The sequence below is a fragment of the Scomber scombrus genome, chromosome 4 (assembly GCF_963691925.1).
Source record: "Scomber scombrus chromosome 4, fScoSco1.1, whole genome shotgun sequence".
Classification (NCBI taxonomy): domain Eukaryota; kingdom Metazoa; phylum Chordata; class Actinopteri; order Scombriformes; family Scombridae; genus Scomber; species Scomber scombrus.
In genome coordinates this window covers 28215855-28242092 of record NC_084973.1, presented here as the reverse complement: position 1 = coordinate 28242092, position 26238 = coordinate 28215855, and the positions used below count along the sequence as shown (strand labels likewise).

Here is a 26238-nt window from a genome sequence, read left to right as displayed (position 1 = left end):
AGAGGTTGCTTATTCCCTCTCTTATTTATTATGCTCATTATAATTGTATGAGCTGTGTGGATAGGGTTGCAAAAGTCTGGGAATTTTCAAAGTTGGAAACTTTCCATGGGAATTAAAGGGAATATATGGGAATTAATGGAAATAAACTTATAACAGCCTATAACAGGGAACTTAAATGTAGTTAAAAATAAAATATTGGTTAAAACAACAAGATATAGTACAAATATGGTTGAATATCTCCCCTATTCCTCAATCATATGCACATAGCACATTATTAACTGCAGGGCCACAAACCCCTCTATCACTCTGGACTTTTTTGGGAGGGAAGGGAGTTCCTTTCATTTTACATATTGACTGGGACTTTTGTTTTAGTCAACATTCTTTTTTTTTTTGTTCAATGAAATAATTGATTAAAGTTCTAATCACAAATAAATCATTCAAAACGTGATTTTTTTTAATGTATTAGTTTGCATGCATGTCTGCTTATGACAAAATGAAATGTTTATATTTATGTTTGTCCAAGTGGATACAGTTTGTATAAATTACCCCAAATGTCCAGTTAATTCCCGTTAATTCCCATAAATTCCCACAATGGAATATTTCCAAAATTCCCATACTTAACTTCCCATGGAAAGTTTACGGAAATCTACCAGAAATGTATCGGAAATCTTGCAACCCTATGTGTGAACCAATTAACATGTAATCATACTTTATGTTCAATATGTTTTACTGTAGTTTGACAAGCAAATAATAGAACTGAGATTTTACTGTTAATGAAACTCAAAAGCTCCAGAAATACAGTGATATAAAGGGCTATGCAGTAGTGCAGACTGTGTAGTGACTTTAGAGCTGATCAATTCGCTGGCTATATTTACTCAAAGATCACTTTTTTATGTATCCCAGCAGAGTGCCAGATAAGACTCAGTTTATCCTCCAGAGTGGTGGATATACTTCCAAGCCAGGAACTGAATACGATCATTTCAAGGGATTCTGACCTTCACTTCCATCTCTTTCTAACGGTGTAGTAAATACCTTAATACCTGACATTCCTAAACTTTTGACCCACTGTAGCTGGCACGAATTTCTGACTGTGTTTGAGATACGAACCAACACATCTGTCTACTACAGTCACGCCACATTAAAGTCAGTAATGTTGTGGTACTTACACAGGAGAGCAATGGTATTTTCTTAGTCATATGAGTTTAAGGCACTGTGGTAGCTGCCACTTAGAAGAAACACATCTCAGCACTGCTCTCAAATAAGTCCGCTTTTTCTTCAGCTGACGTTGGTGGAGGCAGTGGGGCTTGAAGCTTAGAGGGCTACACCTATACTCACAACATCTGAGGTTACTATACATAACTAATGTTCTATTTCATACAAGCTTTGCCCTCTAAGAGATGTCGCTATCATGATAAGCACGAAGCTGGATGTAGTCAATTGCCCACTGGTGCAGCCGGAATCCAAAAGCACTAACTCATACCAGTTCACATGAACCATGAGCACACAGTACACAATAAACATAAAATAACATAAGCTGCTCCATGGCCCTCTCCTGTTCCCTGTGAGAATGGTGAGAGTGAAAGCATTACACGACTTTCAAGTAACATACCTGCTGCTGTGAGCGAGCAGGGACGATAACTATGCAGTGTAAAGCCCCAAACACAAGCAGGGTAGGAACGAGAGGGCAGAATAACTCACTGAGCCACGATAATGTGAGTGGAAGAGGATACCACATGGTGCGTGGGTGTTATTATGCACTGTGGCAGTCCCAAAAATTCATAGAAATAAGTAAGAAGGCAGCTTGAGAATATGACAGCTTGTAGCGGCTCTCTACAGAGAGGACCGTGTGCGTGCCCACAGCTGACAGTATGTTGCTCTTTAACCGAGCACGTTCAATTCTGAATGAGATGGAGAAAAACTCGGACATATCACGTATGCCGCAACACATATGTCTCCCACTGCCATTCCTCTAAGGAGGGGTGGGGAGGAGTGAAAAGCTCTCGTATAGTTAGCATGAATACCAGGCGGGGGATCCCTCTCCCCTCTCTCCCACTGCGACATATGTCTGTGTGATAGCCAACGGGCCATGTGCTGTTTTATCAGTGGCTTTCCCTGAAAATGTTCTCTGTAATACACAAACAGCCGCTGTGTCAGCCTGAAACCTGCTGTGTGCGACTCATTATGAGACAATGCACGCATTAGACAGAGGAGATGTGATGTTTCCTTCCCTCTCACTTCTGAGAGGAGGGAGGGAAAAAAGCCTTACAAGGGAATAACTCTTGATATAAAAGTAGGGTTGCAAAGGGGCGGTAAATTTCCGATAAATTTCCCGTACATTTCCGGAAACTTTCCATGGGACGTTAAGCTAGAGAATTTTGGACATATTAAAAGTTTTCCATGGGAATTATGGGAATATATGGGAATTAACTGGAAATTTAGGGTAATTTATACAAACTGTATTAACATATCAACATAAATATAAACATTACATTTTGTCATAAGCAGACATGCATGCAAACTAATACAATTTTTATAACAAACAACATTTTGACTGACTTATTTACATTTACATTAGAGGTAGCTAGCACCTTGATAAACTAGCCTCTTAAATGGTCAATGAAATGATGTTAGCTAGATTACATTTAGCTGTGTGATTTACCAGCTAGCTAGCTACTGTATACACATATTTTGATTTAATATTTGCAAGTTAACCTTTAATAACATAGATCAAATATATTTACCCCACTAATTATCATCAAAACGTACTTGACTTTATGTTGTTCAGGGTTGTAGAAATCATGTGTGCATGTGATGGAGGAATGCACGGTGCATGTAGGGTTTTGTGGCCCTGCAGTAAGTAATGTGTTATGTGCATATGATTGAGGAATAGGGGAGATGAATTCAACTGTATTTGCATTAAATCTGCTTGTGTTTAACCAAGATTATGCTACAAGATGTTTTATTGTTATAACTACATTTAAGTTCTCTGTTATAGGCTTACATGCAATTTTGTAAATTTCCAGTTTATTTCCGTTAATTCCCATTGGAGGTTTACAACTTCCAACTGCAACCCTATCTGAAAGAGCGTGTTAGGACTTTGGGCATGGATGTGGGATTCTGCCTCAGATAGGCTGAGCTCCCATCATCTCCTATAATGAGACAAGATAGAGAAATTAAGAGTACACAGGTCACTTACTCTTACTCTTAGTCAGGGCTAAGATAAGTTCTGTCTTTAAGGACAGTAGTTTGAGAGAGATTGGTGCTAGTGGTTCAAAAGGGGATAAAACGATGGATGAATACCACTGTGGTGCCAGGGAGTGCGTGACAGGTCACTGTCTTATCAATCCTTTTAAGAGGTCCTTAACCAGCAGATGTGCAAAGACAAATCTTTCTCCATAGCTTTTATGGCAAAATAAAATGGACACAGCAGATGTTTGATCATAGATAGAGCCAAATTTCTATCTAGTAACAGCTGGAGGAAAATAAACACATTAGATAAAGAGCACGATGTGAGATCTGTTCCCCTCTCCAATCACCAGTTTGGGGGCCAAGCCCATGCATGCTGGTCTATCACTGGAAAGTTAAGGATCAAACGGTCCAGCTGGGAGAGCCCGTCTCTCTGCAATGGAATAACTGGTGAAATAGTCACCAGAATATCTGCTAGACCTTTCTCCTGAATGTGCACTAAAGTCCAGGAGTGGATATCGACAATGAAGCTCACACCATCATCATATCACTCTCCAACCTGGTGATTGAGGGCCGGGACTGGATCTGCCAGTGCTGTTCATGGCCACTTTAGTCATTGATGTGATTCCCCCAGACACACCAGCCTGTGACAGAAGCATCCCAAAGGTGGCTCTCCACTCTGCTCGGCTAAAATTGCACACCTGGTTTATTTTTGAGGGGATCAGAGACAGGAAAGGCATAAAGCATATATACACATATGCATTTATTTGTAATGATCATTTAAATATGGATTTCAAACACGTGTGTCAAAGATATGTAATGGAGGTATTTTTGGCCGCTATATATTGATATCAGAATTTTTGTACTCCTTAATATCGGTATCGGCATCGGTTTCAAAAATCCAGTATCGGTCAGGCTCTAATCCCTAAATCAACATTACGTCATAACCAGTGGCACCAGGCCAGAAGTCAACCGCTCAGAGGGTCTCAAGAGGATATTTGACAGCATGGATGTTGAGAGGTTCATCTTAGAAGTGTAAAATCACAAGCACAATAATCAAGAAAAAATGACCAAATCAACATCGGACAGGCAAAGTAACCTTAACTTTGTCTGTCGCTCTCTTCATACATCTATTGACTATCACATGGTTCGCGCAAATCCAGCTGCTTCGTGAGGTTCAGACAGTGCTCCACTCCTAAATTGCTCCAGCTAGGGTATGAAGCAGTGCGGAGGACAGAACAAAACCGCATCGCAGCTAAAACACAATGCAGCCATGCCTGTGGAGTCAAGGCATTATGTGGTGCTGTATCGTATTTATTGTATGAGACCATAGATCCAAAGACTCTGTTCTCATTGTCCCAAAAGACCTTTTGATAAAAGGAACTTTATCAAAAGGTCTGTCAATAAAGACCTTTGATAAAGCTCCTTCCTTACCTTTACACCCAAACTGACCCAAATAATCTCCCTCTGGATCTCAGGGATTGAAACGCTGGCCTTTTAAGATCTGCTGCACCTTTTCAGATCAGCTTTTACCTAGAATCTATTATTACTGCTTCCATGAGGTTTGCAGCAAGTACAAAGCAGAAGAGTGTAATATAAGCTGCCAGTTGTGAGAAATGACATTTAAATTGTTTTTTACAGTTGTGTGGTGAAAAAATGAGGCATCACTCTTCTGACTATTGATTAGTGAAGCTGTAATACATTTTTTTTGACACATTTTGAGAGAACATAAGCGCATGTATTTGTTAAATCTGCAGGAAATGTTGTGTGAAAATGTGTGTGCAGGGTCAGAAATAACAATAGAGTGCAAGTGACGGAGTGAGCTTTGATTTCTTTCACCTTGGCCAGTATGTGCTTGTCCTTGATGATGTATTCATAGGTTGTCAGCAAAACATTGAACTTCCCGCTACGGAGCTGAGGTACAAGCCCACGACGTAAGGCAGGGGTGCCCTTTTATGGGGGGAGAAAACAAAGAAAAGACAACTTTCTGTCATAAGCCAACCAAATGCACTTAGACTGTTTTAGATATTTTAAAAAAACTTAAACATTTTTCTTACCTTGTAAGATATTTTGACCACAGAAGGTGCCCACTTGTCAAGTTCATAGACCCAGTTAGACAAAGTCCTGGTAAAAATAAATCAATAAAAAAAAACATGAGCATGATTACATGTGAAAAAGAGGTCTGAATTTCTGATAAGGTTGGCTATTTTCTACACTTTTTCTATTGTCAACAAAGAATCAATCTTACTTACAAGTAGTTGTAAGTAGGACCTCACTTGTTGTCCAAAAACAATTAAAACACATTATGGTAATTAGTTTAGAAAAGGCTCCAAAGACTAACAGCGATAAGAATTGCCAATGAGCGGTAATGGGGTTTCGCTAGCTTGTAGTGCTACATATCATCATCTCTTCGCTTTGTAAAACATTATAAATTTCTCCTGAAGTCCTTCAGAGCAATGTCAGGAGGTTGTAATACAAAGTGAAACAAGCTAACAAAGTTCATTGTGAGTTTGGCTCTGTGCATGACATTTATTGACAATAAGAAACATATTTGAAGATCAGCAGCCTCGTCTTTTAAAGCAGCTACAGGAACAGCCTTAGCTGAGCTTAGCTAAAACATAAAGAGGAGAAGCGAGAACTTGAGGAATCGCATATTAAGAGGCCAAGTTTTCATTGAAACGTCTATCACCAAGGTCCAGACAGAATTTGCTGGATAAACATCAGAGGAAAAAAAAATCCCTTTCAGTGGCAAATAACTTTCCAAAGGGTCAAATGGATTGCAGCTCAAAATGAGAGACCTGTCTTAGACAGAGCTTTGTTCAAAAATGTGCCTCCCGGGTAGATCAATCTCTCTCCCTCTTCATTGTACTTTCCCAAACACACAACTACAAGTGAAAGAGGGCAATTAGTTCACTGTGCATATTAAAAAGCACTTTTAACACAGCTGCCTTAAGCTCAAATGTAAGCCTCTGCTGTAATGTTAGAGTACAAAAAGCAGTGTGGGCCCTACCCCCCGCCTCAGTAATGATGAAAAAATTTGGGGTATTGAAAAACACGATCAATTACACAATCAGAGTTAACTCTAATCCTTTAACACCCGCAGTTTTATATGATCGCCAAAAACAAATACTAATTAGGTCAACTACAGCACAGACCTTTCTAAATCTAAACAAGGTAAATATGTGAGTCCTAAAGGTGATTTTACTTTCTGTGTTTAAACAAGAAGAAAAGACCCCACTTTTAACCCACTTAACATGCACCAAACAACAGCACTATGGTAAACATGGAGAGGAGGTCTCCTGCCGCTTGCAAGTTTAAAGCTGAAGTTCTGTTTAAAGAACTTTGAAGTGATTTATAGTGGGGAAAACAGCGAGAGAAATCACTCATGTCATTAAGTTAAATGAATGAGTGAAGAGACTGCCAACAACACTTTGCTGTTAAAACCATTACAACAATCCATTTTGACCTGATACAGATCATTTTGAAATGAACATATCAACTGTTGGAATATTTTAATGTCTTCATTCATTCATATGACTTATTTTCAAATTTAGAAAGTTTGGTGCAGCGGTGACTGACTTAAATAGCAGCACAAGATAATTAATATCTGATATCTGCTCAAATATAAGTGTTCAGAATTCCTATAAAAGTATGTCAGTAAAGTACCTACTATGTTTTTTATCTATCAGTTTAAATCAAATTCAATGTCAGACTGTTCTGGCAAGTAAGGTAATATATTCAGAGCAATAACTCACTGCTCTTTTGTAGACAGTTTGTGTTTTCTTCCTAATCTTGGCCTCACTGCTTCCTTTTTTCACGTCCTTTTTCCATATTATGTTTTGTATACTGCACTTTTTAGACTTTATTTATGTTTTAATACATTTTATTTTAGATTTTTAATGTAATACTTGTATCTGTTTTAAAAGCTGCTATGCAAATAAACTGCATCATTTATATTATTAGTAGTATTAGTATTATTATTATCATCCTTACTAAGTTTGCACCCACATTTTTTTATTTGAGCAAACAGGTGCAGAAATGTCTCAATCAGACACCCCTGAGTTTGGACACCCCTTCCCATCCAGTTGACTGAGAAAGTGCTGTATTTCAATTTAAAATGATTAATTTCCAACACTGTGCACATAGCCTAAATCCCTTGCCAAAAATATTTTGGGGCTGTCATAACACTGCATGATAAAAGCGTTGATGGATGCCAGCTGAGGGGTACTGACGAGAGAGGAACGATGATGAGATAGGGACCGTTGAGCCTCTTGTGCTCCATCAGGTAGGTGATGAGGGCGATGGTCTGGATGGTTTTGCCGAGGCCCATCTCATCAGCCAGGATGCCGTTCAGATTGTTGTTGTACAGGGACACCATCCACTCCAGCCCCTGGACCTGGATGACACAGAGAAATAAAGGCATGCCTGAAAATAGGTTCACAGCGAATATATTACTCACTATGTACTATTTGTTCTCCCTCTGTACACAAAAGACAAGAAAAAGCATGACGAGAGAACACATTGAACAATAATGTGCCATATCGAGGACAATTACATATTGCATGTCTAATTATACATCAAAGAGACAACACATTTTAACATTTAAATATGTTATATTATTTTAAAAGGCAGGCATGACAGCCCGAATGTAAAAAGGGACAGAAACTGCATATAATATAATATAATATAATATAATATAATATAATATAATGTAATATAATATAATATAACATAACATAATATCATATAATTGCCCATTCTATCTCCTAAGTTTCTCCTGTCACTATTAATTGTGACCGTCTTAAGGGCAAAATTGCCAATCTAACTGTAACTTTACTAACCTTTATATGTGTCTACAGGAGTTAATGTAATGCTTTTTATAGTGATCTCATTTCCACTTTGGCATTTTATATCCTAATGGATTCAAGTGTAGTAGAAAAGCATGGACTGTGTTATCAGCTGTGAAGCTTCCCTGAGGCCTGGAGAGAAAACAATCAGCAAAAGACAGTGTGGAGAAACAGGAAAGGGCAGAAGGGCAGCATCAGCAGAAAAAGGGGACCACCAACCAATTACCAACTGTTATGTTAATGTTAGTTAACTGAATGCCTCCCAGAAAAGGGTTGGGAGTGGGTAAAATTAACCAGACATGATGAACTGAGCACTGTTTTTATTTAAATGTGTAACTTTGTGTAAATTCTGGTTGCCAACTCAGTTTTGTTGCACAGATTGCTTTTGGCGCTACAGATAATTGGTCCAATTATTGTACCGCGGAAACCTCGCCAATTTCCCCCTGGGAGCTGCCACCATATCTCTTTTAAAGTTTGGCACACCATATATCAGAAGAGTGCTACGACTGCAACCTGATTAGCAGAAAAAGAAATGTAAGCTGCTCCCAATTGCCAGCTCCCTATCTCTAGCTACATGCCATCCCTCACTGCCATCCTTACTCACTGCAGTAAAGGTCAGATTATGGTGTCACGCAGGAAAACAATGTGGTTGCATCACAAATCAGAGGAGGCTAAAGTCATCATCCTATTTTTCCATTTTTCTCAGGATTATTCTACTGGAGAATTAGAGATGCCTTTAAACATTTTTGTGAAGTTTCTACTAATACATGATTAATCTCTTGGTCTATACAATATCAGAAAATGCCAATCACTGTCAAGAGCCCATGGTGACGTCTTTAAATAGCTTCATCAGCAACCCAAAGATATTCTTTTTACTATCACAGAAGTCAAAGAAAAACAGTGAATAGCTGGAATGAGTGAATTCTTTGGTCTGAAGAAATGATTTAAAGATGAATCAATTATATAAATTGTTGTCAATTGACTAGTTGATTACAATAATTGACTCATTCTGCAACTGATGACTGTAATTTGCTCACATGGAGTCAAATTAAGAGAATCTCAGTTAATCACTATGCAACCAAGATGAAAATAACAAAATGAAAGATTACCGTCTAGACCTGCTCTATGTGAGAAGAGCCTTGAGATAACTTTTGTGGTGATTTGGTGCTATATAAATACAGTTGAATGAAACTGAACCTAATTTATGAACAAAATAAAAGGCTGCCATGTTCTGCAGCCAGGCCTGGGACAAACATGAGAAGCCCGGCTAGTTGAATCCAATAGTTCCTGATAGTCAAAGTTTCTGCTACTGAGGCAAACCGGGTTTAGCTCAAAGAACAACATCTTGGACCTACCAACAACCCACAAACACATTTTGATATTGCAGCACTACAAGCCTGGCGCTACACTTCCTTCTGTATATTTTATCTTGTCATCTAGAAATCAGTAGTAGTGCAGTACTTTTCAAAAGTTTGAGACATTTTAGATATTTAGATTCTTATCCATAATGCAATACCATCAGGAGGGCTTCTGATCAGTCCCAAATTTCACAATGAAGCCAAATATACAGCCAGAATCATAAAGAACAAGGACTCATACAATAGATACTATAGATATTGAGCTCTCATCTCAATATCATCAAGTCCATCTGTGAATAAATGGTAAAAATGGTAAAAGGGTGCATTTATAACACTTTTGTCTTAAGTGTTTCGTCCATTGTTGTTCTGCTGCTCACTTGATTTGCTGCAGTACTCTGTGTCACTGATTCTACAGTGTTGGGGCATACACTGATTATATTACTTGCCAACCACCCATAGCGCCGTTTTGGCTTCTTTTTTTATGTAAATAAAACCCCTCTAGTTCATTTACGCTTATCAGAGCCGACGATCATCAAATAAAAAAACTCTAATTTGTAAAATACTAAGAGTGTTTCAATATTTAGCAGAGTAGCGGACTGAAAAGTCTGTCCTATCTTCTTCTCTCTGCTGTAAACCCATGTAGCTGTTTTTACGCCTCAGGGAGTGCCATCTACGTTTAGTTATATTGTTGTCTGACCCTCAACATATATATAATATAAGGACAATTGATCGTTTTCCGCAGAAGCTCTCCCGGCCTCTGCCTGCTCAGCCTGTTCTCTGTGTGTCTCCCTGGATGGCAGACGGGTTGCTCTGGGTGCAACCACAGAGGATGACCCACTGACAGAAGTTCTACGTTAAATATCAAAGTAAGCACTCTATAGATATTAAGCATCATCTGTAACCAGAAACACCAGTGTTATAAAACTTTTCTCACCATGCTATACCTACTGCTCATTCTCCCATTCACACACACTCACACTAATAGCAGCAACCACTGACACAGCCAACGGAGGCAATTTGGTGTTCAGTATCTTTCCCAAAAACACTTCGACATGCAGAGAGGAGAGGAGCCCAGGGTCAAAACCTTCTGTTTCTGATAAAAACTGTGTGCAGGTGTACCGAGGAGAACTGGTGCTGTTGAAGCCAATTCATGAAGAAATACAATTCATGGCATTACTTTGGAAGCAATCTCACTTTACTTTTAGTGCCTAAAACTTTTGCACAGTACTGTACTGTCTAGTGTACAATACAGCAATCTATTACACTTTAAAGATCAATTTGCAGAATTTAAACAAGCTTTAAGTGAGTAATACATAATGGTCACCTCTGTTTTATTAAATGACTGTCAGGTGTCAAATGCATCTGCAGTTTTAAAAGTCAGATTTGAAAGAAGGCTCCAATGTGTTTTCATCACGTGAAAATGAATATGTGAATTTGTTTGAGTCGTATATTATAAGATTGTTGAAAGAATAATGATAAACATTCACTCTGCAAAATATTCAGTGGATAAAATAACACATAATGTAGAATAACAACAACCCAAGTTCTATATTGAAGTCTATAAAACAAGAGGAAGGGCAGATGTGTGTGTGTACCTGGTAATGTTTGAGGGAGCCGTTGATGAGCAGCGTGGACTGTTTATCCACTCTCTCAATGACGGCATGGGCAACACCGTAGTAAGACTGGGAGCTGGTCTGTCCCGTAGGAACACTGTACTCATCATCCACATCCTGCTTGGCGGACCTGAAAGTGTGTGGTGCAAGATATAGACACCATTTGAAACCTCCCGAACCCAGACTGAACTGAACTCTTTAGAATTGATTTTAATGATCAGTTTCAAGGCTAAGTCTACGCTGAGAGCTCAGCTGGAGCACAGCTCTTATCTCCTCAGGCAGAGGCCTGTTTTCAGAATTTTGAGAGATTTACTTATTTGTGAGGCTCTAGCCGGCAAACTCAGTCTTTTCATTTATTTCAAGATGAAAAAACAAATTTCAAGATGTAATGTTTAAAGAGAAGAATCTTTTTAAATAATTCCACTTTATTAAATTATAAACCAACTAGGAAACACTAAACTTCAGATATGTCAAAACTGGCTTTAAAAGTCAGGACTTCTAAGTAGAGACAAAATAATGCACTCTTCCAAGTAAATCTGAGATATTTGGATAGTAGGAAGGAATACAATACTCGATAATGTGCTTGGCCGCCGTCACAAACACTTCAACTCCATTGGGATCGATTATCTTCTCCTCTGTTTCTGCCTTAGCCATCTCCTCTTCATCCTTATAAGGTGAAGTTGATACCACTTGAGTGAGTGAGTGAGTGAAAGCATACTTGACATGATAATAACAGCACAGAGATTTCACACAAGCAGATCTGGTTAATATAAAATAATCAGATATAGCATCACTGAAGCGCGTACAGCTACAGCCCCCTGGTGGATTCTGATGCGTGTATTTAGCGTGTATACTTGAGTTGGACTGAGATGTACACTAAATCCCCTTTTTGTAAAATCTGCATAATTTGAAAAATTGCAGGAGACGGTTCATTAAAAACTCTGACAGTTCATTAATAAGAAAGTCACTGACCTCCTCCTCAAACTCTGAGCCGCTCTCTTCGCTGTCTGACCTCGGGGCAACTTCGTACCTGGTTTTCATAAGGAGGAGAAAGGAAGAACTGAGCAAATACAAAGCAGAGTTATAATATGTGTTTTTGTTTTGTTACGGCTAAATAATTAATGCATCCTACAGGCTTAATTAAACACTTTATAATCAAAACGGAGCATTTGGGTTTTTTTTGCAGTGGTAACAAAAAATAATGGGAAGCTTTTCATGAGAGAAGCCAAAACTCCAAAAAACATCAAGTACATTAAAAGTAAGTACTTTAAAGTTAAATAAAAGCATCACTCACCCAGGGTTCATCTCAAGCCAGGCCTCAAGCTGGCTGGATTTGGGAGCATCTGTTCCCTGCAAAACTTTCCCAGTCTCCGTCTGAATCACTTTGACTGGCAGCTCGCTCATCTGGCTGCTCTCATCCATTGGCTAAAGGACAAACAAATCACAAGGTGAATGCATGAATAAAATGGAACTCATATGGTCCGATTTAGTCTAAATCGAGCAACTTTTGAGTTAGATGGAGTCCTCTTTTCGTTATACGTATTTATTTCATTTAAGCAGCACCCATTGGCTGTTTTTCATTTATAGTTCACCTTTTGCCTCTTTTGTTGTCATTTATTAATCTAAAATACCAATCTTTGCAATAAATACCTTCATTTTAACATAATACATCTGGTTTAATGCTGCTTTCTTTTCCCCTTCACAAACTGGATTATTACACTCCACAAATCAAGATGAATTGTTTCTAAGACTGCCTGCAATAAAATAAAATAAAATACACAAATGTAGAAAGTAAGCTGGAGGTGGGAAGTCGTTACTGAGAAATTAAAATGGCATCGCTATTATCTGGAAAATGGGCAATATTCCTGTGTGTATTCCAACTCAGATTAACTTGAATTTAAGTTCTGTCTTTGCTTCACTGATTCATCAATTTAAATGGTACCAAAAAAAATAAAATAAAGGGAGAATAATAAATCCCAGCTCTAATAAGCCCTTTATCACCCCTTCTCATTAGAATCCAACATTTGGGACTTCCACAGCCCCCATTACAGATAAACGACTGCTGGGACATTAACAAGTGTTTCTTCCAAAATTGGCCATCAAGGTTTTAGCATATCCAATTACTGACAGAGACAGAGGAGGAGAATGCAACTAAAAGCAGTGGGAAGCTTTGAAAAAGAACAGGCACTGCAGCTTTCTTTTTGTTTTTGGTGCATTATTTACAAAAGGTTCAATTTGCTTTAGTTGGACTCTCACCTAATGTGCAGTATGGCTCTAAAAGGATAATTACTTTTTGTGTGATGTGATGTTCATTCAGATTATTTTTTTCATTTGTGTCAGAGCACATTTGAAAACTGAGGTAAAGTGCAGGTTAGGTTTTGCAGAAGGCAAAATATAACTATGTGTGCAAGCAGGAAAGCAGTAAGTATCACAAAAATACACCCAGAAACCATCTGTGAATTATGTAGAAATTTAAAATGGAAATACCATTTAGACATAGAGCCATCCTACAGAGGTAAATGTAAAATTGCCAAGAAGGGAGGAAAGGATGGGGAAAATTTAAAGGTCAGAAAAGAGTCAGTCATTCTGGAGAAAGATTGTTTTGGTATTTGAACTAAACACCCAAACAAATACACCCCTCCCTTTTCTGCTCCTTCAGAAGCTTCGTCCTCCATGGCGGCGTACCGTCAAGGCAACAACGAAATGAGATGGTGAAAATATTTAATCTCATGTAAGCACAACAGTCTATCCGTGCTCTCTGCAGCTTCCACACTTATCACTCGACTTGTCCACAGAAGTAGACGTCCGGCAAGAGAGTCATACCACATTAAATATTATTTGAAGACAAAGTCATGACATCTTGACTATGTTCATGTGGTCAAAATCATCACTGAAAGTCACGCCAATGGATTTTCTGATTGCCAGATATTGTACATGAATTAAAAAATTTTTTAAAAAAGGTCTGAATAGTTGAATCTTTATATTGAACAGCCAAATCCTATTCGACTGACATTATCAGAGACAGCCCCATGCAGCATACGTATGCATGACTTACTTCTCCATCAGGTCCAATTGCACTGGTGCCCTCGCCATCTCCATCCATCTTCTAGACATAAAACACATAAACCCATTAAGTTGACACATTATTAAAAATGTAATTTTATATCACAGTAGGATGTGTTCAAAATAAAGGATAATATACATATATAAATCAGATAATCTCTCAGTAATAGTGGCTCTATAATAGTTTTGTCCAATTACTTCAGAGACACACAGCGCAGGGGGTCAAACAGAGCTTTCCCTCTCTCTGAAGTGAGTGAAATGACTCAGTATGTGGTGACTGAAAGAGGCTTTTCACATGGCTAACATCACTGTGAGGCATCTGAGAGTCTGCAGGTGCTCATCGCAGTTAAAGACGACACCAGATGAGGAGTTCACTAATTAGTTCCACTTCTCTCACAAGTGTGAAATGATGTGGGATAGCGTGTTCTCTCAGCTCGTCGTGTCACTGAGTTTAAGACCCGTTTAAATGCTTAAAATCACAAGGGGCCCATCTGATCCACATTGTTCATTCTGAGAGACTCTTGAAATAAACCAAATAATGAAGCGTGAGATAACGGTGATCATAAAGAATAATTAATGTCACAGTTGTCTGCGTTCAAGGGAGGGTTGTGTGGACTTTGTATAATGATATGCATCCCACACTTGTTTAAAATCTTAAGTAATTTACTGCTTATTGAAGTCCAATAAATATGATATCATATATGTGTGAGATATTTTTAAAGGCGTATGTCTTAGTTGGTGGTTTTGGTCTTTTCATGGTTAATGCTTTTTTAAAACACCAATATAAAGAAAAAACCTTCAGAAACCAATTGAATACAGATGTGACACCATTAGCATGAAGCAACATCCTGTGAATCATCTCCACTTCACTAAGGTCTACCTTCTTTTTCTTCTTCTTCCTCTTCTTCTCCTTGGCAGCTTGGGCAGCTTTGTGTTCGTACACCAGGGTGGTGAGGTTGGCCACGTACTCGTCTGTCTGCTGCAGCAGGTACGCCAGGCGCTTGTCTTTCTTTTGGTCGATCAGCTTTCGATAGCCTTCCTCGTCTTCTGCCTGGATAGGGGGACGGTGACATGAGAGTAAATGTTGGAAGATGACCAGAGCCTCTTAAGATATACTGATAAGAAAATACTATAAAATTATTTATAGGTTGATAATGATCATTCAAAGCAAAGTTGGTGAGCACGTTATGCTCTATTTTAGTCTAGCTTTTTGTTTTCTTTCTCTCTTTCTTTAATTGTTTTCTTTTTATTATAATTGGGTTGTTTTTGTTTAATTGTATGTTTTAATGTTTCCAATTTTTACTGTAAATTATACTTTTTTTTCTCTTTTTATTATAATTGGGGTTTTTTTATGTAAAGAACATTGAGTTGCCCCTGTGTATGAAATGCACTAAATAAATAAAGCTGCCTTGTCTTTGTAGGAATTAGCACAGCTTTAGTGTGATTTAGCTTGCATCAATCAGATATAATAGATCAGTTTGGTGTCAATAATGACCTTCTCAATCAAATCTGGTATTGGAAATGTGTGACAAATCCACAATCCACAGCTCAGTATTGTTATCAACTGGATTTGCCAATAAAGAATATTTGTGCTTGAACTACTCCTCTTACAATTTGGAAGTGACCTTTGATCATGTTATCTAACACATAAGATTGACTCCAACTACTTCACACTGAGATGTGCAGATTTTGAATTTAAAAACAAAAAAGGAGAAAAAATGCCCAAAGATTCCCTGGTTCAGGTCTTGGATTTGGGAGAGAAAATTGTGACTGTAACTAGTGCATCCTTATTAAGACGGACATATTGCTCCTGCACTGCATTAAAAAGCAGTTGTTAGTTGAAAAATAGATTGTTAATTAAGTAGCAGTGATTTTGTACTGAAAAAACTATAAAATTATGTTAAAGTTTGTGTCTTACATTAATAGATACACTAATATGAGTATATCTCTACATGGGCAATATGGCTGGAGACATAATGTGATAGTAACTGCAAAATAAATCAAATACAAATTAAAATGATTGATGTTTAAATAGTTAGTTTGACACTGTTTTAACAACCAGAGAGATCACATCAGAAGCTCTCATTCATCTTTAAAGAGGTTATGTATGTATTTTGCTTTTCTCGTTCTTACCATAAGTCTCCTCATCCTCTCCTTCTCGATTCTCTCGGTCTCCTTCTTCTGCTCGCGCTCTGTGTTGGTGTGCCAGGTGGCGACGGCTCTGGTGAGCTTCTGGATTTTGCCAGTCACAGATCGGTGGTACTCCTTGAAGTCTTTAGCGTGCTGAAGGATGCTGTTCAGATATTCCTGAAAAACAAAATCATAAAACATGGCACACAAGAAAAATCATTAAGCATTGTGCTGCCAAAATTTCTCTGTCACTTCTGTCATCCACTTTAGATGAATTCATTTTAACACGCAGGGAGTCTGTGATGCAGCTGCTTTGTTTTTTAGCTTTCTGTCACTGTTGAATTGTGTTTTGACAGTTGTCTCTTCTTCATTGTAACTTTTTTTCAGTTTCATCTTGTAGAACACACTTGGAGAAAGTGCTGAAGTTTCTGTAAACATCAGCACAAAGTATAAGTGATTCGCAATTGGATTTTGTATAACACACACAAATGGCACACACATTGGGAAACAGTGCAGCTGTTGCACTGGTTTAAAACTAAAACTACACTGCATTATTCTTGTTCCAAGAGCTTGAAACCACACCTGACACAGCTCCTCTTTGAATGTTCCTATAAACACAAGTGTAAATCACCTGATGTTTCTGTCTGCGCTTCTTCTCCTGCTCGAGCTTCTGCTGCTTCTCCAGCTTCTCAGTCATGCGTGCCTCCCTCAGTGTCTGGCGCTTGCTGCGTCTGTAGGCCTTCGAGTTCAGGGCCGTCTCAAGGGTCGTGTCCCGCCTCATACACGCCACGACATCCTGCCTCAGCTGGAGATATGGACACATTATATATTAAATCCGTTTTGATGTGTATACTTACATACAAACTACACGTACTTGGGCAAAACCGTGTATTTCCAGAAACTGGAAGTCTTGACTTTAAAAGTTACAGGGTAAACCTCACTGGAAATGATATGTAAAACTGCAGCTTGTAAAAATCATTTTCGATTTGTATTATGGGATCGAAGGCTGGTGAATATCCAAAGATACTGTATTACAAGTCTGACTGCAACACCTGCCATCGCAATAAAATATCAAGTGAATGCAAACTTGTGTAAATGCTATTCCAAACATTATTTAACCCTTTAAACCTATTTGGCTCTTGAGCAATTTGTCTGGCAGCAATCCTTGGAGAGAAAACACAGTGTGAAAAAATGCTCATGAAATCCACACTGTTATTTTATGAGTGAGAGAGAAGAGAATAAAACAAACTCAGGTTTAGAGTTGACGATGTTTTCTCACACACTGTCGACACTCAACCCTTTCCTCTAAACTCAGGTAATAGCTTCCCACTTATGCAGTCACATTAAATGTGAAACTTAGCGACTGCTGTGTACCTGCCGCTGGAAGTTGAGTAGACGCAGGGCCTTGAGCTCCACTGTGGCTTTAGTCCTCAGGTCAGGAGGCAGGGAGCCCGGCAGACTCTCCAGTTCTTGGATTCGATGTGCAATCCGAGCCTGCAGTCTGAGGAACACAATGAGGGTAATTAGTCAAAAGTGTAGCAAAATGTGTTTTTTTACCCTTTGTACCCTCTAATAAATGCAAAGGAAAAACAAGTCTAGGGCCACTGCAAGATTAAGGCATGTCTAGTCTACCTTCTTTGTATCACCCTCCAGCCATCCCTGTTTTCAGAAACTGATACAGCCTGTGGGCTAATACCACAGGGGGTAGCAGTGAGCTGTGGTGATGAATGGACAACACCTTTACTGATGCATGGGCAATATTAAGTTTACAAGCAAGACTTTAGTAAATGTGCCAGTCATTTCTCATGTCAGTGTCCCATCTGAAAATGACCTCGAGTGATTTTTCTGTATAAGTCCCAACAGCAATTTGACAGGATACAACCTCTTAATATTTTTGTAACACTTCCTTCTCAGCTCAAGTCTAAATTAGATCTAAGTCTCTGTGGTCCTGCACCGCTAGCAGGTGGGTGTTTGTCTATGTGTCACCCAAACGTCTCCTGCTAGGTTTCAGCCATCCATTAAATGAGTAGCTTCCCCTCACTGGGGCTAGATATTAAAATCCACCCGAAGATCTTAACAAAACAATTACGAACATATACACTATGGAACATAACGAGTCTGTAATGTATCTCCTGGATAACATTACTTTCATACTGAAAAATAAAGGTAAAAAAAATTGAAAATGTGGGACCTGGAGGTTGCTACAGTCTTATTTTGACATTATTTTGTATTCCATCAGCTACAAGAGCCAAAATATTAAATTTGTGATAGTTTGTGAAAAAGAATAATTGATGTTTGTTACCAAAATTAAACTCTTCTAACATCCTTTTAAAAAATTAATATGCTGATTTTGAATAAAATGAACACATAAAACACAAAGTTTGCGTGATTTTTGACAGCATAACAGCCTAAATTATTCAAACATTAGGAGTCAAATAAAGTTAATTAAATGGTAATTAATAACAGGCTTTGTTCATAGCTGGCAAAAGCAAAAATGACATGATGGGTCCCAAATTTGAAAGTGTGATTTACTGACTGGTTTTAATGATTAAATGTGATTTAAAGTAGCAAAGATAAGACAAGAACTGTCTATAAACTGTATGAAAATATTTCCATGCTGTATTGTGACACCAGTGATAAATACCTGTACTCTCTCTCTTGCAAGATCCCCACCGGGTCCAAGCCATGGGGCTTCTGGATTGGCGTGATGCGGTTCTGCTTCTGCTGCATCTGGGGCATGGGGGACACCTGCTGACCGGGAGGCTGAGGAGTCACTGAGCTGCCTGACATGGGCCCAGCTGGCACAACGGAGGTCTGAGGAGGTGCAGGGGACGGGCGTCCACTGGCAGCGGGGGTGAGGTGCTTCTGAGCGCTAGCTTGATTTTCACCACCTTGCCCTGAAGAACAGAAACTTTGTCTGTTATTGGGTCAAATCTTCAGCGCTAATCATAATAATGGTTGATTCATTTATAAGTCCATTGACAGATAACTAATCAATTATTAATATTTTAGTATTCACTTTAAAAGGTGGATTTGCAACACACCACACCCCTATAGAGTACATTACGGGTGTATCGCATCCATGGCCTGGCTCCATGAAGGACCTCTGGTAACTCTTAGAGCACTATTCAATCTAGACGTAGACATCTTTAAATCCAATTTACCAATTTACTATCAGACCCTCCCAGGAGGTACTGCTGTTTTGACTAACTATACTTTTTTATTTATTCAGTTTTTAATTGACCTTAGTGTGAATTGAGATTTTTTTATTTTAACATTATTTTTATCTTGCTGTTTATTATTTCTGATTTATGAATGTGTTCCTTCATCATCCAGCCCTGCATTATTTCAACATTAGAGAGCTATGAAGTCTGGAGATTCACATGAATTAATATGAATCATTATAAGCAGATGATCCATTAGTAAGGCACATTTTCCAAAGATACCCACTAACAGCTCTGTCAGGAACAACAGGGAAAGCTCTGTTACTGCTGTGAGAATATGCATATCAACACTGTGGGACTCAGCTGAGACTAGAAAGAAATCCTTTAGGGGAGGATCAATCCTTTAATTTTAATGAAAGCTACTGCTTGATCCTTCCACCAGGGACCCATGGCACAAGGACAAATATTTATAAAAACAAAAATATTTATAGAAAACACAACAACTTTCTAGGAAACCGGAAACCAAATAATACATTTTTAATGCCATAGGGGGAAAACGACCAGGAAATAAGTGCTTTAATGACAATCACTGGAAACTCTTGGGAATCATAGACTTCAATGTTTCATCCAACTGAGCATTTATTTCACTACCGCATCAAAATGTATCAACCATAATATTGTGCACAAATTAGCATACATGTATTGTGGTTGCTGTCACTGTATTGTCTCTTCCATTTAGGATTTGTGTTTCGTCACTGAAAAACTGTTATTGTGTAGATCAGAGGTCAGTAAAAGGCAGACCATGGTCCAGATCTGGACCCAGACGCCGTCCTACCCGCATCCGAACCTGTAACTGATGAAATATTGAGGATTGTTAAATTTTGTCCGAGCATTTCTATTTTAACGGGCGCAGCTTCTCCAGCTATTATGGTAAAAGTGGAGCAGCCCTCAGAAACTCACAGACCACTGTGCATAGCCAATCTGCTCACGTGACGCTAATCAGCCAATCAAATCAGTGGGTTCGGACATGCGACTCGATAGTCAGTGAGATACACATGGAGAAAAGAGTTCATATGGGTTGAGATGAAATTATGGTTTAAGTTAAGTTTAAAAGTAAAAAGGGATTCTTTTTTATTTTTCTAACTAAGCATTTTATTTACAATCAAAAGCTTTTTGTAATGCACTTTATTTTAAAATGCCAATTTATTTGATATAAGGAAGAAAATGTTTTTATTATTATTTTATTATTTATTTAAATCCCACCAGTTCAGTGTAAATACTAATAAATTAATTCTACTGTATTTATTTGACAGTCTACAATCTAGCCACTAGACACAGATGCTGATGTAACTACAATGCTACTTCAAGGTACTGAAAAAAAACACGGACATTATGACGTTCCAGACCTTCACTTGAAGAAATTTTCACAAATTGGACCTCAGTACATTTGAATTGAATACCCCTGATCTCAATGAAACTGTTCAAATAATCAGTGATGAATGCACATTTTTTTCAGAGTCAATTTTCCTTTTTGCAGCAGATATCATGCAGCACCGTTCTGTCCTGTTTCTTATATCAACCTTAGATGCAACATCATTACACACTATATCATGAATCTTCATAGAATTGACTTCAGTGTCATTTAAAAAATAAACTAATGTAAGCATAGACATTATACAGCTGGGCAAAGCCAAGTGATCAGCCTCAAACCTTTCACTTTCACTCACATCTTGGAATATGAAACGTGTGGCATGAAAATGTTTATTGTACATCAAAGCAGCTCAGTGTGGTTTTAGTCCTCAATTACAGTTCATCTTACACATCCATTTAACATCACACATATCACACTTATGCTTACCATCAGGCCAAGTCTTGTGACCTTGCATGGCTGGTGTGGGGCAGGGACTTGACTGGGGTCCAACCAATGGTGCCATCGGCATGCCTTTTGACAAAATAAGAGTTTTTTTAATGATCCTATATGTACCAAACTTCTACAAGTCTGATTTGTAAACTAAATAAATGGTGTGAGCCTGAGCCGAGATGTTTGCCTGGGAATTGAATAAAGTTTCTCAATTTTTCTTGTTTGCCCGTTTTTATAGATCATGTATTTTTTTGAACTAATGCTGTTTATAACTTCAAAGTACTGATATCCGATAACTTTCTCTTTGACAATTTTCATGCTAAAAATAATAAATGTTCACTGTTTATAGAATTTTTTTTTTTTTTTTTTTAAATCAGGGTGGTTAAACTTTAAAATCACTTCAATAAGAACAGCTAAATAACCTAAAAGAATCTGATAAAATACAGATTAAAATGAATCCAGATGATTGGATTCCTACAAACATCGTAATGTTGATAATTTACATAGTGTTAAATTTTTAGTGATACAAACAGCATTGATCTTATCATGTAAATAGGGTCTTACTGGCTGATATCACATTTCTTATCACTAGAGGTTATCGAGCAGATCCAACTCTGCTCGAAACTAACGGACACATAAACACAAGAGTCAAGTCTGTTCAGATGTTGCATTGTAACAGGAAGTCACACAAAACACATTCCTAAATAATTAGTTTTACTTATGAGCTTAACAGACCCTGCAGTGGAATGAAAACTATAGATTTGCTTGCTCATAATAAAGTAACCCACAGGTTAACCAGCTCATAACCATTGTAACACAGTATCTTCTTTACCTGGAGGCCTGTTATAAGGACTAGCACTTGGTGCCTGTTGCTGCTGCTGTTGCTGCTGTTGTTGTTGTTGTTGTTGCTGTTGTTGTTGTTGTTGTTGTTGTTGCTGCTGCTGCTGTTGTTGTTGCTGTTGTTGTTGCTGCTGCTGTTGCTGTTGCATTGTGGGTAGGCTCCTCTTGCCCTGAACAGCCAGCTGGAGGTTTTCAGGCAGGGGTTGCCCACGGCCAAGGATCTTGTATGCCAGGATTTGAGCTCTGAGTTGCTGCAGCTGGACCGGACTGAAAGCAGAAGGTCCCCGTCCCTGTTGAGCCATGCTGGACATGGCTCCCTGGGAATCCATGGGTATCATAGTGCCTGCCTGAGAAGGAGGCATGTGTGGCGGTGTGGGTCCCCCACCTCCACCACCTCCTGACATCGGGCTAGAAGCGTGCTCATGGACCCCCATGGGCGATGGATGGGGGGACATGTAACCTACAGCAGACAGGAAGGTGTTTTAATAATTACACATAACCAAACTTGTGATTAATGTTACGATGCAAAGAGTAATTAATATTAACAGTAGTCTTTTTACAATCTGAAAAAAGTAAATGAAACATTATTATTTTCTAGGGTTGGGTATCGGTAAATTGATACCAAGTAGCATCGAAACGTCTCCCGTCAAACGATATCTGCAATCAATCCTTTTTGCATCCAAAGATAGAAAATATGACTATTTGTGTTGACCTGCTCACAGCCAATCAACACGACTGAAGACTTTCAAAATGCATTTGTCTACAAATAAAATAATTTAGATGTGGAGGAGAGGTGAAATTTTATGCAATTTAATGCTTCTATTCACATGATGGGAATCAAATGAAGTACTCAGTTGGTATCGGTATCAAGGGTACTTGGATTGGTACTGGTATCATCATTTTTTTTAAACAACAGCCTTCTTATTTTGCCTTTTAAGTACATCCACAGCTACCAGTTTAAATAAAGGGGTAAAATAATCACAATATACCTTGGCTGTGCTGGTCCATGGGACTCTGTGGAGGCCCCATGCCACTGTGGAGAGATCTCATCCCCACACCTTTCATATGACCGAAGTGCATCGCGTCTGCCATGGTCTTGTCATTCATTCCCTCCATGGGCTGAAAACAGAGGGAAAAAAAGATTAACATTCAGTCTTTGTACACAACACAATAACCTAACCAAAACTGTGTTTTTTTTTAAGCAGCCAAGCAATTAATAGCAAACAAAACGTAAAGACTGTGTTTAAAAAACACCTGTACATCAAAAGAGCAGTTTCCCACCTGAACGTTATCAACACTTCCCATTGATTCCCACACATTTGTATTTATTTTAATATATCAGTTTGAGTAGTTTTTAATTTATTTATACATTGTGTTTTCAACAGATGATAAGTGACAATGACAGGTGTCCCATTTAAATTGAAGAGTCACCAGTCAGCCTATAATAAAATACTACTACACCACTGTTCTCATGCAGGAGTATCACTAACATACACTGACAGCAGCAGGCCCTCTGTGCTTTACCTTGTGCATAGAATACATGCCGTCCTGAGAGTACTCGCTCTGTGCCTGGCCCTGCATGCCATGAGGTGCATTAGGCGTTCCAGGTCCAGGGCTGGGTCCCATCATACTGTGAACAGAGCCTGGTGAGGGGTCCGGTCCGGGGCTCGGGCCCAGGATGGGACCTGGGGACAGGCCTGCCCCCGGGGAAGGACCAGGATGGGACATACCACCTGATGTGTCTGAAGGGGTGGACATCTACTGAACTGCTGGGAAGATCCCAGACAGCTTCAGGAAAGAAGCAAAGACAGGATTTTAATGCTATGAAAATGATAGTAAACAACTAACATTACTAAAACACCACAAACAACAGGCTTCGACTTGAACAGTGGGTTGAAACTGCACTGAAAGATGAATATGATACACTTAGGGCAGGGCAATAAATTGATATTATACCGATATCATGATATTTTAAAGATATCATCTTAGATTGTGAGTGTCTGAGCTTAACAGACTGTTCTATTATTTGCCTTTTATCCACTTAGTCGATATATCCACGTTACTGATGATTATTAATCAAAAATCTTGCATAAATATTTTGTGAAAGGACCGACAGTCATCCCTACATATTGTCAAAATAAGTATTAAGTATTATGAGTGATGTAGTTAAAGTATTGCAGTAAAAGTACTGCAGTATTATGAGTGATGTAGTATGCAGTATTACAGTAAAAGTAGTGGTTTGGTCCCTCTGACTGATATATTATTATATATGACATCATTAGATTATTAATAATGTAGCATCAGTGTTAGAGCAACATGTTACTGTTGTAGCTGCTGGAGGTGGAGCTAGTTTACACTACTTTATATACAGTTAGCTTGTTTAGTCCAGTGGTTCACACCCTTGAGATTAGACCACTTCAAAGAGTCATCAGATAAATCTGACACCCACATGAAAACATCTGTTGACTATCTGTCTCATTAATAGTTTGACATTTTAGTTTGATGTATTAAGCTGTGTATTTCAAAGCTATAGCTACTAGATACTTTACAAATTAATATGTAATACTTAGAACATATGTTCAGTTTGTTTTATATACATTTTTATAGATCTAAATATATAATACTGATAATATAATGTTATATACGTATGCATGCTGACTGTACAATCAGCACTAACCTGACAATTTGACTAACTGCACTTTTAATGTACAAGACTGTAATATTAGTATTTCAGGTATACTATACTTTCACTTCAACTGTGTAACATTTTAAAATGTTACATACATATGCATGCATGATAAAAATGTGCCTAATAAAATGTTATATTCATATACATGCATGATAAAACATGCATTATAAAACGTTATGTACCTTAAAAATGGCAAAGTAAAATGTTATATGCATGCATGATAAAATGTGCATTATAAAATGTTATATACATATGCATGCATGATTAAAATGTGCATAATAAAATGTTATATACATGTATAACCAAATGTGCATAATAAAATGAATACATATTCATGCACGATATGACACTCTAAATGGGGCCATTTTGCATCGTGACTACTTTTGATACTTTTACTACATTTAGCTGACAATACTACAGTACGTCTACTAAAGTAAGATCCTTCCACCACTTATAGTAAACAACATTAACCTCTCATCTCTTATTATTATTAGTAGTAGTAGTATTATCATCCTATAATAACCTAACGCTCAGTGTCGTAACTACGCCTCCTCTATATATTATGAGATCATTTACAGCAAAGGCAGCGAACGATAAAAACACATAAAACTATTAGATTTGAAATACGATGAAGATATTAATGAATACAGCGGTGGAGGATATATAATGAGTCTGTTTCGTGTAGTTACAGTTAGCACCAGGTTAACTATTGTCACCCTGAACTCTGATTGGATCATGGCTTCCCCCAAAAAACGGGGTGGCCATCATCATCACGGACATAGACACCAAAAAAATCAAAGTTTAGATGAAAGTCACGACGCTGACATGACATCGGCGACATTTTAACGAAACCAAATATAAAGTTTAATGTCCATTTAAGGAGGACAACCCCCTCAGCTGACATGTTAGTAAGGTCATTTTTTTAAGGAGGAGGGGGGAACTCAGATAGCGGTTAGCATTAGCAGTTAGCTCCGAGCTAACGAGCTAAGTTTTGGACACTTAGCACAACACTACATGGTTAAAGTGTTAATAATAGTCAACTGTAAAGCTCCGTGAGTTAGTTTACCTTCCGGCTGAACTGCAACTCCACACACAAAATAGGTAAAAAATACTATAATGTTTCTCCAAAAAAAAAAATATGACTGCTGTCCACAAGTTCACTCCCCCTCCGTTGTTGTTTTGCTGACATGTTAAAGTTTTTTCTCGTGTTGCCATTGCTGATTTGTCAGTGACGCCGGAAGTCCCGCCTCCCTTTGCTGTGATTGTTCAGAATGACACGTCAGTCATTTATTTTGCTCTCTCTTTATATGGGCGTGTATGAGCTGCTGTGTAACCATTGCTGTAACTTTCTGCTTGAGTGGCCATGACTGCAAACAACACTGTTATATATACACACTGTAAAAGTTTGTATAATAAAAAACAACATCGACGTCTAAATGTCATTTGGAGATTTTTTTGTGTGGACCAAACTATAATCAAATTGTTAT

General features: G+C 38.2%; 1 protein-coding gene across 1 annotated transcript in view; it reads right to left on the bottom strand.

Annotated features, from left to right (window-relative positions):
• The window catches only part of smarca2 (SWI/SNF related, matrix associated, actin dependent regulator of chromatin, subfamily a, member 2), a 56129-nt gene extending 30207 nt beyond the window's left edge, over positions 1-25922 (bottom strand). Inside the window, exons 1-18 of the mRNA XM_062416736.1 lie at positions 25818-25922; positions 23587-23850; positions 23052-23181; positions 22055-22522; positions 21220-21303; positions 18842-19094; positions 17572-17698; positions 16829-17002; positions 16201-16374; positions 14948-15118; positions 14060-14110; positions 12299-12429; positions 11977-12034; positions 11576-11670; positions 10987-11134; positions 7419-7582; positions 5244-5310; positions 5026-5136 (exon numbers count right to left, since the gene is read on the bottom strand). Coding sequence (XP_062272720.1) covers positions 5026-5136; positions 5244-5310; positions 7419-7582; positions 10987-11134; positions 11576-11670; positions 11977-12034; positions 12299-12429; positions 14060-14110; positions 14948-15118; positions 16201-16374; positions 16829-17002; positions 17572-17698; positions 18842-19094; positions 21220-21303; positions 22055-22522; positions 23052-23181; positions 23587-23820 — 2640 coding nt within the window. The 5' untranslated portion in view covers positions 23821-23850; positions 25818-25922. The remainder of the gene's footprint in view (positions 1-5025; positions 5137-5243; positions 5311-7418; positions 7583-10986; positions 11135-11575; positions 11671-11976; positions 12035-12298; positions 12430-14059; positions 14111-14947; positions 15119-16200; positions 16375-16828; positions 17003-17571; positions 17699-18841; positions 19095-21219; positions 21304-22054; positions 22523-23051; positions 23182-23586; positions 23851-25817) is intronic.
• Positions 25923-26238: the final 316 nt, after the last annotated feature.